This window comes from Myotis yumanensis, unplaced genomic scaffold (assembly GCF_028538775.1).
Source record: "Myotis yumanensis isolate MYYU_CA2020_CCGP unplaced genomic scaffold, mMyoYum1.0.hap1 SCAF_14, whole genome shotgun sequence".
Classification (NCBI taxonomy): domain Eukaryota; kingdom Metazoa; phylum Chordata; class Mammalia; order Chiroptera; family Vespertilionidae; genus Myotis; species Myotis yumanensis.
The window spans coordinates 2,808,442-2,820,385 of NW_027223765.1; the positions used below are offsets into that span (position 1 = coordinate 2,808,442).

Sequence of the window (11,944 nt, forward strand, 5' to 3'; positions counted from 1 at the left end):
GGCCACGGGGCAGGGACACGGAGCCTCTGTCCCCAGTAAAGGTCTGACCTGATGTGCTGTCACGTGGTCACCCCCAGGAAATGGAAAGGTTAGGACGCGGGCCTGCCGCCGCCTCTTCTTCCCGGGAAAACAAGTCCCGTGAGGTTCCCCGCTGCCTCCCGTGAGGCCCCGGTTCCGAACCAACAATGAACGGATGCTGCCGACTCGGTTATCAGACAGACACTGTGGTCCAGGTCTAAGCTGACACATGACAGAGCCAGTCCCCAGCCCCCCCACCCCCCGCCCAAGATGTGAGGGACACCCCTCCTGTAGCCTGTGGGGTCCTCTGCCCAAGAGAACGGGCTCCGGGCCCCTCTGTCAGCCTGGTGCCGGGACACGCCGACAAGGTCTCTCTGGCCAGAACCTAGGAAAATGCCAACTCCTGGCTGACTCCTGGGAGCAGGTGACAGCAGCAGGGAAGGGCAGGGGCTGGCCTCTGAGGGGCGGGGCACTGGACATGCTGACGGGCAGGTGGAACCCGGGCACTGGTAGGAAACGGGTTCGAGGCCCTTTATCTGCACCCACAATCCTCGCCCGGACTCCTCTCCCCGAGGCCGAGCGGCAGGCGGATTCCTCCGTATTCCCCAAACCCCCACCTTTCTGCGTTCCTGCTGATCTCACCCTCAGCCAAGATGTCGTCCCCGCCCCCCCGCCCCTGTCTCCCAACTCTTATTATGTCTGACGACCCTTCGGATGCTCCCCGGCCACCCGCCTCCGGTCACCGTCAACAGGCTGCTCCGTAGAGCGCTGTGATGTCGGCCTCTGCTGTCCTAGCTGCAGCCACTAGTCACGCGTGGCTGTGGAGGACGGTAAATGTGCCTGCTGCTGCCCGAGCCGGCAGGCTCAGTGGACGGAGCGTCAGCCTGCGGACTGAAGGGTCCCAGGTTCAATCCCCGGTCAAGGGCACCTATCTCGGTTGCAGGCTCCACCCCAGCCCCGGTCGGGGCATGTGCAGGAGGCAGCCAATGTGTGTCTCTCACATGATGTGTCTCTCCCCATCCCTTCCACTCTCTCTAAAAAAAATCAATGGGAAAATATTCTCGGGTCAGGATTAACAGCAGCAACATGTGCCTAGGAGTGCAGCTAAAGAATTGAATTTTTAATTTTGTTTCATTTAGATTAAGTTTCAATAGCTACTAACCATTCCATCGGGCGGCGTGGCACTAGACCTCACCGTTACCAACCCTCTCCTCTTGCCCAGATGGCTTTTCCTAGAGTTGCATTCTCGGATTCCTTTCTTTTCTCTTTCCTGTTTACCTTTCAAACACCCCCAACAGAATGGAAAATGGTACAGATGCCACGGGAATTGGCAGAGCAGTTCCTCAAAAAAGTAAAAGCAGGATTATACGGCCCGGCCGGCGTGACTCCGTGGTTGAGCATCATTAACCCGTGAACCAGGAGGTCACGGTTCAACTCCTGGCCAGGGCACATGCCCGGGTTGTGAGCTTGGTTCCCCAGTAGGGGGCGTGCAGGAGGCAGCCGATCCATGATTCTCTCTCATCATTGATGTTTCTCTCTCTCTCTCCTCCCATCCTCTCTGAAATCAATAAAAATATCTTGTGAAAGAAATTGAATTATCTGGCCCAGCCATTCCACTTGTGGGTACATACCCACAAGGATCTAACGCAGCGTCTCAGAGGTCTTTGTGACTCATGTCCACGGCAGCATTAACGACTCACACCAGCCGAGCGACGGGAGCTTCTACCGTGCCCATCCGCGGAGGAAGGGCCGGTCTGAATGTGGGCTCTGCACCGAGCGGAGAGGAGCCAGCCCGAGGAAGGAAGGGATGCGGACGCAGACCACGGCAGGATGAGCCTCGAAGACACTGGGCCACGGGAAAGAAGTCAGTCACAGAAGGACACACACTGTAGGGTTCCGCTCGTGTGACGCATTTGATCAGTGAATTTCACGGGCAGGAAAGGCAGCCTGGCAGTTGCCAGGGGCTGGGGAGCGGGGAGGGTGGAGAATGCTTCCCAGAGGTTCGGTTCTGCAAGACGAAAAACATTCTGGAGACGGATGGTGCTGATCATTTCAATAACAAAGTGAATATAACCAATGCAATGAGCTGTCTACTTAAAATGGTACATGTTGTGTGGCTCAGGGGTTGAGCGTCGACCTATGAGCCAGGAGGTCACGGTTCCATTCCGGGTCAGGGCACATGCCCGGGTTGCAGGCTCGATCCCCAGTGGGGGGAGCGTGCAGGAGGCAGCTGATCAGTGATTCTCATCATTGATGTTTTTCTCTCTTCCTCTCCCTTCTTCTCACTCTAAAAATCAACTTTAAAAAAACATTTTAAAAAATGGTAAGTATTATGATATGTATATTTTACCACAATTTAAAAAGAGTACATTTTAAAAGATGATACAGGTTGTAAAATGACTGACCATACCATTTATCCAGACCCCATGGGGAAGGGGTGTCCTGGTTGGCCGACTTGGCGCAGCCCCAAGGCTCCTGCCCAGGGCAGACATTGCTAATCCATCCCTGGCCCTGCTCCTCCAGCCCCAGGGGCTCCACCCTCCTCCGCACAGGACCCTGCCCCCCAGAACCCCGGCCGCTGCCTGGGCGCTGATTTAGGAGACGCCCGTATTTGCCGCCATGAGCTCGACGATCCCCTTGAAATGCATCTGACAGAGCCGGGGACGCGGGAATTACAGATCTAACGTGTCCTTTATTGGGAGAGGGATGGACTGATGGATTTTGTAAACCTGCGAACCCAAAGAGATTTCGAGGTGAAGGTTCAGTTGCTTTTCTCTCATGTCGTAATTGCCCTGGATGCAGCCCCGGGTGGGGCAGTTGTGCCAGCGCCAGTACAGCTGGATGATGCGGGCGGCGTGCAGGACGCGGCAGTAGCGGAGGCGGACGAGCCACATGCGGACCCAGGACTGCAGCCTGACGGCCGCCCACTCCTTCCGCGAGTACTCCCTGAGGGCCGCCCAGCGCCCCGCCTCGTGCCGATCGGCCAGCACCCGCCGCCACCAGCGCTGGATGGTGCAGGCGCTGAGCGCGGCGTGCAGCAGCGCCCGGCGCACCAGGGTGCCCCGCCACCAGGCCTGGATGAGCAGGGCCGCCGCCTGAGCGGCCGCTTCCTCGGGTGTCTCTGCCTGAGGGGTCGGCATGATCCTCCTCCTTCGGGTTGGTTCTGAGGAAGCTTGTCAGGAGGAAAAACACGGGACACTTAGGAAACCCGCATGTCCACCCTCAGGTGCGCCAGGAAGGCGCCCCGATCCTTTAGCAACAGACACCCCTGCCCCGGCTGGTGTGGCTCAGTGGATAGAGCATCAGCCGGTGGACTGGAGGGTCTCAAGTTCAATTCTGGTCAAGGGCACAGGCCCCGGTTTCGGGCTCAATCCCTAGTGGGGCGGGGGGGGGGGGGGGGGAGGGCGTGCAGGAGGCAGCCGGTCAATGATTCTCTCTCATCATTGATGTTTGTATCTCTCTCTCCCTCCCTCTTCCTCTCTGAAATAAAAATATTTAAAAGAGCTTAAACCCTAGTAAAGACATCAGTACAAAGTTCCACGTGCACACATCACACATCACACATGCCACACATGCACACGTCACACATGCACACGTCACACACGCGCACACCACACGTGGCAAACATGCTACACATGCACACATCACGCGTGCACACATGTGCATGTGGCACACATGCACACGCGTGCACACACACGCTCCAGCCCCAGTCTTCCTGCACGTTGGCCTTTGCATTCCCCACACACAGTCCCCACCTTGTAGCTCCCAACCCCGTGGGCTCTGGGTTCACACTCTTTGGCCCCCTTCCAGGCACAAGCACACACCTTGGCCAGACCCTCATCGCTCAGCCTGAGGAGGAGATGGGCGGGGGGGTGGGGGGTGGGGGGGACAGCCTGGCACACCCTGGGCTTATGCCTCCGTCCCGGTGTCATGTTGAGAAGTGCCTCGTGCATTCGCTGGCGTCTCTCGACAGCACATGACATGGGCATCCACCTTTGGGTCACTCCACCGGGCCGCGAGGGCCAGAGATGTGACCAGTCGAAGCTCTCCCCAGCCCAGTCGAGTCTGAGCCCCACGGAAGGAGGGTGGAGTCCCTTCTCCGAGCTCTTGCCCCTTCTAGCTCTGTTCGAGCAATGTGACCTCAGCATGACCTCCGATGGGAGATCATGATGAAATGCGGAAGGTTTGCTAACTTTCTGTTATCAGCGTCTAGAGCAGTGGTTCTCAACCTTCCTAATGCCGCGACCCTTTAATACAGTTCCTCATGTTGTGGTGACCCCCAATTTCATTGTTACAAATTGAACATAATTAAAGCATAGTGATTCATCACAAAAACAATATGTAATTATATATGTGTTTTCCGATGGTCTTAGGCAACCCCTGTGAAAGGGTCATTCGACCCCCAAAGGGGTCGAGACCCACAGGTGGAGAACTGCTGGTCTAGAGAGAAAACCATGGGAAAAAGTAAAAGTGCCCTCCCCCCACCCCCCCACCCCCCGACTGTGTGCCAAATCAACCCCATGCTCAGCTTCCTGCCTGTCCTAGGACCTCACACCTGGGGGAGAACAGGGGAGAACCTCGCCCCCCCCCCCCCCCCGCCCGGGAATTCTGGGCAGTGCACGCCCTCGGAGAAAGCTTGGGTGGATCTAAACGCAACTCACAAAACCTTAAACGCTGGCTCGGGACTTGGCTAGATGGTCAGATGGCCTCAGACCTGCACTGAATTACCCATGGTCAGGGGCTAGATGTTCCCATCCCTCTCGGGTCTGTGCTTCTCCAGCCACAGCTCTGGGGGCAGGAGAGATAAAGGGGGAGAGCCATGATGTCACAAGGGCACCTGTGACTCAGCACCAGGACCTTGCCCAGCAGCAGAGCCGCTGGAGGAAAACCTACGACACCTGTCCTTTCTCTCCTGGCACAGTGGCCGGCGTGCTGCCTACAAAGGCCATCCCAAACACTGACCCAGGGACACAAAAGTACGTCATGATACGCACTAAAGCCTGGCTGGTGTCCACTCAACGAATTTAATTCATTTAAGTGATGATATCCTATATAATAAAACCCTAATATGCAAATCAACCGAACTGCGGAACGACCGGTCGCTATGACACACACTGACCACCGGGGGCAGGCACTCAATGCAGGAGGTTTGTTTGAAGAGGAGGGGGAAAGGGAACTTTCTACTAATTATCCCTGGGTTGTAAACCAGCAGGGAGGAGGGTATGTATGTAAGAATGTAGCCTTGAGAGTAGCTTATGTTGTCCTTCAGTTTGAACAGAGGGGCTGTTTGAACCAGAGGAGCTAACAATCTTGGGGTTTAATTGCCAGGTGCTTCTCATATATTGCGAAAGGCCACAGTAAAAAAAAAAAAGAAAAAGAAAAAGGCCTTTTTTCCACTCGAAGAAGACCCACATCAGTCACCCAGAGTCTATCCCAGTGATGGCGAACCTTTTGAGCTCGGCGTGTCAGCATTTTGAAAAACCCTAACTTAACTCTGCTGCCGTGTCACATATAGAAATTCTTTGATATTTGCAACCATAGTAAAACAAAGATTTATATTTTTGATATTTATTTTATATATTTAAATGCCATTTAACAAAGAAAAATCAACCAAAAAAATGAGTTCGCGTGTCACCTCTGACACACGTGTCATAGGTTCACCATCACTGGTCTAGTCCCTCGTTCTAATGTCCTTGGCAAGATCAAGGGAGTAATGACATCCCTGCACTTCATAGTTGAGGAAAATGAAGTGCAGAGACCTTACCTGGCTCACCCTGGTCTCCCAGCCGATCAGCCACGGAGCCAACACTTGGTCCCAGCCCTGCCTCACTCAGAGACTCAGCTCTGAACATGGACCCCAGCATTGACATGCTTTTCTGATGCTTCCGAGTCTCATTGTTTCTAGAAGAAAAAAAAAGTCCAAGCAACCTCCATCCTGAATCTTTAAAAATCAGCTAAGCAAAAGCTGCCAGACTGCAGAAAGGACACCTGGCATCGTGGGATTGGAGTGACGCATCTGTAAGCCAAGGAACTCCAGAGACGCCAAAAGCCCCACCAGGAGGCGGAAGGAAGCAAAGATCCTCCCCCAACGGTTTCAGAGGGAACACGGCCCCCTGCCAGCACATCGATTCTGGACTCCTGGTCTCCAGAGAGTGAGACAACCAATGCCTGCTGCCCTGAGCCAGGCATGGATGGCCCTTGATTACGGCAGCCCTGGCAAAGGCGTGCAGGAGAAAACGAAGGCCAGCTCCCCCCCCCGCCCCCCCCCCCCCCCCCCCTGAACTGGGAACGATTCTGAATGAGCCCTCGAAGCCGCCACGTGTTCTGTAGGACTGGCTGGGATCAGAGTACCGGTGTAACAGGTCAGCTTCGTTCCTCGCCCACTATCGTACTCCTCACTTCCTTACGAGAGCACAGGCCAACTTCCATCTCAGAGTGGGTCTTAGGGATCCCGGCACAAGACGAGTTGGCCCATCGTACGCCCAGTCTGCCATCGGTTGCACACAGCAAAGCACCCAGTGTTTGGCGGGCCACACGCACTGCTAGGCTGTGGCTTATTCTCCGTGGCCAGTGCCTACCCAACCTGTCAAAACTGGAAACGGGGGGAACCTGGGCCCTGCGCGTCTCACAAAGGCCGGCACGGTGCGCGTGGCGCGGGCACTCGGCTGCGCTCACAATACGGCGTCAGACCTCTCTCCGCCCACAGGGTCCTGGCTCCCAAGAGAGCGCTGAGCATGAAACGTGGCCGCGCTCCGCGTGGACTCTCATCCCAGGAGACTGTCTTCCCGAAAATAAAAGACGGGAGAGTCTGCCAGCAGCTTCCCAACTGCTCGTTCGTTCGCCAGGCGAGAGGAGATGTTGACGAGTGGCGAGTTAATTAAATCATGTTTAATTGTAGCCACTGGAAGAGAAAAAACCTGTGTCCGGAGAAAATAAACTTAACACTATTAGCCTTTCCGTGAGAGAGCAGTGCCAAGAGTTGAAGGCACTGGGAATAAAATCAATAGTCAATTAAAGGCGAGCCAGATGGTTTCGAGTGGGTTTCCTTGGCTCTTAACGAGCCGGCAGATGTCGCCAATACCGCTCGGCTGTTGCCCGTCCAAGGGGGCGGCTGCCAACTAGGAAGTGACTGAAGGACCCAGGCTCTGTGAGCGTCTGCATGAAACCAAGGCAAGTATTTGTGGGAGACGCTGAGAAAACACCAACTCACTACACCCTGAAGGGGAACCTGCTAAGATGTGAAAAAACTGATTGTGGGGAAAAGATGTGTGGAACTTAAAAAAAAAAAGAGGCTGAGCTGGACGAACTTTATGAAAGTATGAAGTGCTTACAGCTTATGAGGCCCGGCCGGCGTGGCTCAGTGCTTGAGCGTCGGCCTGAGAACCAGGAGGTCACGGTTCGATTCTCATTCAGGGCACAGGCCCGGGTTTGCGGGCTCCATCCCCAGTGGGGGGCGTGCAGGAGGCAGCCGATCCATGATTCCCTCATTATTGATGTTTCCCTCTCCCTTCCTCTCTGACATCAATAAACATAATTTTTTAATAAAAAGCTTATGGGTGTTCATTGTATCAGCCGCCAGTGTTTCCAGGAAGCTGACCCGTAGCCATTCGCCACCGCTACAAGGTCCCCTTCAACGGCCCCACGCACGTCTCCTCCCACACAAGTGGGCGCAGCCGGAAGCTCCCCTCACCACTGCCTCTCGGGCTTCCCTGGAGGGAGGCTCCACTCGGTGGCTGCCTGCGGGGGTGGCACGCGCATCCTAAGCTTCACATCCACATCCGGCTCCGGCGTGTTCCTCTCCGTCTGCTGGTGCCAAGGGGCCCCGTAGGCCCCCGGTCTGAGCCGAGAGGGGGTGGTGGGGAACAGCGGGGTCACCTGAGAGTGTCGTGTAGCTGCCTCTGTCGCTTGTGTCGTCGGTTTCCCACGGTCTGTGCGCGTGGCCACCGGTGAGCTGAGGGAGGCCTGCCATGCTTCTTCAGACTCGAAGGGTCCAGGGGGGCCTGGGAATGCAAGTTTTGGGGGGCCATCAACCCAGGGGATCCCAGCCCACGTGTCAGACTTCCGTTCTTTCTCCCGCCCGGATCTGGGCCCAGCACCCTACCTTGGTGGAGAGTTGAACCTTTGCGAGAGGTTGGCCACGTGTCCTGGCCTGGCCCTCGGCTTTCTCTGCCCTCGGCTTTCCGGGTAGATGAGAGCGTCTCTATAGGCTCGGAGGAAGCCGCTGCTTTTGCACTTGGAGTGTAATTGCCTTTAGATGCGCTCTGAGCCTCCTGTTATCTTGCTTAGAGCTTCAGTGGACCTAGAAGTAGCCATCCAACCCTCACAGTTAATTCCCTGTAACTCTAAATGCCCGCTGTGCACCCTAGCCCATGTGGCTGGGCCAGAGCGTTGTCCTGTGCACCGAAGAGTTGTGGGTTCGATTCCTGATCGGGGCACATGCCCGGGGTGTGGTGCCATCCCGTCAGCGTGTGTACCAGAGGCAACTGATAGATGTTTCTCTCCCGCTCTCTCTCTCTCTCTCTCTCTCTCTCCTCTACCTCTCTCTCTCAAATAGACAAAAACATCCTCGGCACTGGCCAGCAGCTCAGTGGTTAGGGCCTTCACACCTGAGGGTCTCGGGTTCGATTCCTAGTCGAAGGCACATACCTGGGTTGCACATGTGGGAGGAAACCAACTGATGTGTCTCTCTCACGTTGGTGTTTCTCTCTCTCTCTCCTCTCTCTCTTCCCCCTCCCTTCCACTCTCTAGAAATCAGTGGGAAAATATATCCTCACTCCTTGGGTGAGGATTAACAACAGCAAAAACTAACTAAACACATGTCCCCGGGAAGGATTTTTAAAAAGAAATACACCTATTTGAATAGAAAACTCCTGTCTCTAACAATACGTTTCACGGCACCTGTCCTCCGCGCTTCTGTCAGTGACCGTGCGCTGGCTCATTCTCCGGACGCGTTTTCTGTCAGTTCACCTCCCAGAGGCACTTGGGAGAAGCCCGGTGGAGACTGAATTCACAAAGACGCCCGTCCTCGCCCGCACCCTGCATGACAGTTGAGGTGGCAAAGCGCTCAGCGCTTCAGTGTCTTTTCCCTCCGGGAGTGGAGGCGCCCCCCCCGCCCCCACGCTGGGCCGAGAAGGCGGCGGTGCTTGGTGGGCGGCCCCCCTTAGACACTGAATCGCATCAGTCGTGGGACCCCGCGGCGACCTGCTCGCAGCCCCAGCTGGCTCACCTTGGGGGGCAGCCCATGCATGCTCGGAGGGCTCCCCTTCTCCGCTCGGCTCTCCCTTCCCGGGAACCGCACTCAACCGTGACGGGAACTTCTGGGTCTGTGCTCCGTTCTTTTATTTACTTAAAAAAATTATTTTCAACATTTTTATTTTTAGAGAGAGAGGGAAAGAGAAACATTGCTGATCGGCTGCCTCCTGCACGCCCCCTACTGGGATCAAGCCCAAGACTGGGCATGTGCCCAACCGGGATGGAGTGGCGCCCTGTGGGGCACGGGGGCGTGGAGGGGGGAGAATGCCACCCTGACCAGGGCTTTATCTACTATTTGAAACCTTTTCCCTCCTCTGCCCTTTCGCGCTGCCCCCAGGAGGGCTCCTCGTGCCGCACTTCCCACTCGCGAGCCTGCACGTGGCTACCTCCATCCTGTCCCTCCTGCCCATTGACCACGACCACGACCACGACCACAGTGAGTTTAGCGCGGCTCCTCTCTGAGCCAGAGATGGCTTTGTTTTTTGTTTGTTTTTGTTTTTGTTTTTTGTTTTTAAATATATTTTATTGATTTTTTACAGAGAGGAAGGGAGAGAGATAGAGAGCTAGAAACATCGATGAGTGAGAAACATCAATCAGCTGCCTCCTGCACACCCCCTACTGGGGATGTGCCCGCAACCCAGGTACATGCCCTTGACCGGAATCAAACCTGGGACCTTTCAGTCTGCAAGCCGACGCTCTATCCACTGAGCCAAACCGGTTTCGGCCAGAGATGGCTTTGTTAATGGAGGTTTACTCGGCGCCACCAAGACGCCTCCCCCCACGAGAAGACCAATTTCACTTCTGTAAAGGGCTGCTCAGGGCACTCATGGCTGCCGTGTTTCTTGTGTTGAATTGAGGGGCTCTTTCATGCCGCTGGCTTCCTCCAAAGCTTGTGATCCGTAGTTGGGTGCTCACCTTTATATATATATATTTTTTTATTGATTTCAGAGAGGAAGGGAGAGGGGGAGATAGAAACATCAATGATGAGAGAGAATCATTGATCAGCTGCCTCCTGCACGCCTCCTACTGGGGATCGAGCCTGCAACCTGGGCATGTGCCCTTGATGGCATTGAACTCAGGACCCTTCAGTCCACAGGTGACGCTCTATCCACTGAGCCATACTGCCTAGGGCTTGTCGCTGTGTTTTTTAATTGAAATCTCAGTGTCCACGCATCCTTTCATTTTCCTCTCTCTCCTTCCTGAACAACTCTGTCTGACAGGCATTGGGCTGGACAGGGTGTCCTAGGTGTACCTGGGGGTGGGGGTTAAGAGCCACCATGGCCCGGAGCAGGTGTGGATGCCAAGGAGGTGAGGAAGGTGTTGGCATTGAGATGTGACCCACACGGGGCCCTGGCAAAGAGGAGTCCACACAGGGGCCTGTTGGCACCGAGGGTCAGACCCAGGCTGGTGAGGGGTTCATGGGCACTGTGGTAACCGGTATCGCACCTGGGCGGGGCGGAGGGCACCCTTAGTGGTAAAGTCAGGAGGGCACCTGGCAATTCACATCAGCCACTTCGGTGAGCGGAGCCTTCACACGGGACAGCGGCCAATGTGGGGAGCGGGAACCTGAGCCACAGGAGGGGGTGACGGCCCGGCCAGGGGGCTGTGGCAGGGAGGGGCAGCGCCCGCACAGGACAGAGGCAGCCGTGGGAAGTGGGGACAGACAGGGGAGATCAAATCCGAAGATGGATTCGGGGAGTGGGAGGCAATGTGACGGACAAGTTCTGTGCCGGACACGGGAGTAGCAATGTGACCAGACCACCTGGTGACGCCTGGGTTTTAGACGGGGCTGGAGGCACCAGGGTGATGGCGGGTAGGAAGGTGTGCGGACCTGGGCTCCCTGTCTGTTCCCCGAGGGCCGGGACAGGCAGCGCCCCCACCATGATGCACCGGGTGTGCTCGTTATGCAGCGGCCCCCACCCAGGAACGCAGTCTGTCCCCGGCTGCCAGTGTTCAAGGTTTGTGGTGCGACTGTCCTTGTTCTGATGCTGACGTAGATTAGGTGGTACCCGGCCCGTTCCCACGGGAGCTGCTTTCAAGGGCGCAGCCTGGAGGTGGTAGCGCGGCGTTGAGACCCCTGGATGGCGCGTGTGATGGGCCCAGTAAGGCCTCTGTTCACTCTTCAGATCCCAGTGGGCGGGGGCAGAGATCGCCCGTCTTGGTCCCCAGGACCAGCCTCGTGTGTGAGCTCCCGGCTGGCTGACCTGCGCCCAGGAGCCTGGAGCCGTCGGCCTCTTCCTTCGGGGTCTCCCTACCTGTGAGTACCGGGGCCCGTTTACAAGCCACAGGAGCCTGGATCCCAGAGTTTGGGGGTGGGGGGTGGGCTCCTGTCAATCATGGGGGTGGGAGACCAAGCAGACCTGGGTGGGAAAATCCCTGGCAAACGTGCTGCCATTGCCGTTACCACCCTCCCACCCTCTGGCTCCCATGATCCACAGCCTTGGGCATCGCACTCTGCAGACCCAACACCGATGCTCTGAGTCGGCCAGCGTGGCAGACCTGTGCCCCCAACTCGCCCACCAATGCCAGCCTCTGCTCAGACCGGGCAGGGGCTCCAAGTCCCTCTGACGATAACCCTGCCAGCTCCTCTGAGCGGGCGTAGGAGACGCTCAGTGCCCGCCGTCTGCCCTGCCCTCCTGGAGCTGGTCCCACACACAGGCGGGGACGGACCGAG

General features: G+C 56.5%; 1 protein-coding gene across 1 annotated transcript; it reads right to left on the reverse strand.

Annotated features, from left to right (window-relative positions):
• Nucleotides 1–2,690: 2,690 nt before the first annotated feature.
• LOC138992590 (IQ domain-containing protein F5-like) lies at nt 2,691–3,158 on the reverse strand. Its single transcript, XM_070391444.1, has one exon. It carries the CDS (start codon nt 3,156–3,158, stop codon nt 2,691–2,693), a length of 468 nt encoding a protein of 155 aa, XP_070247545.1.
• Between the last annotated feature and the right edge of the window lie 8,786 nt (nt 3,159–11,944).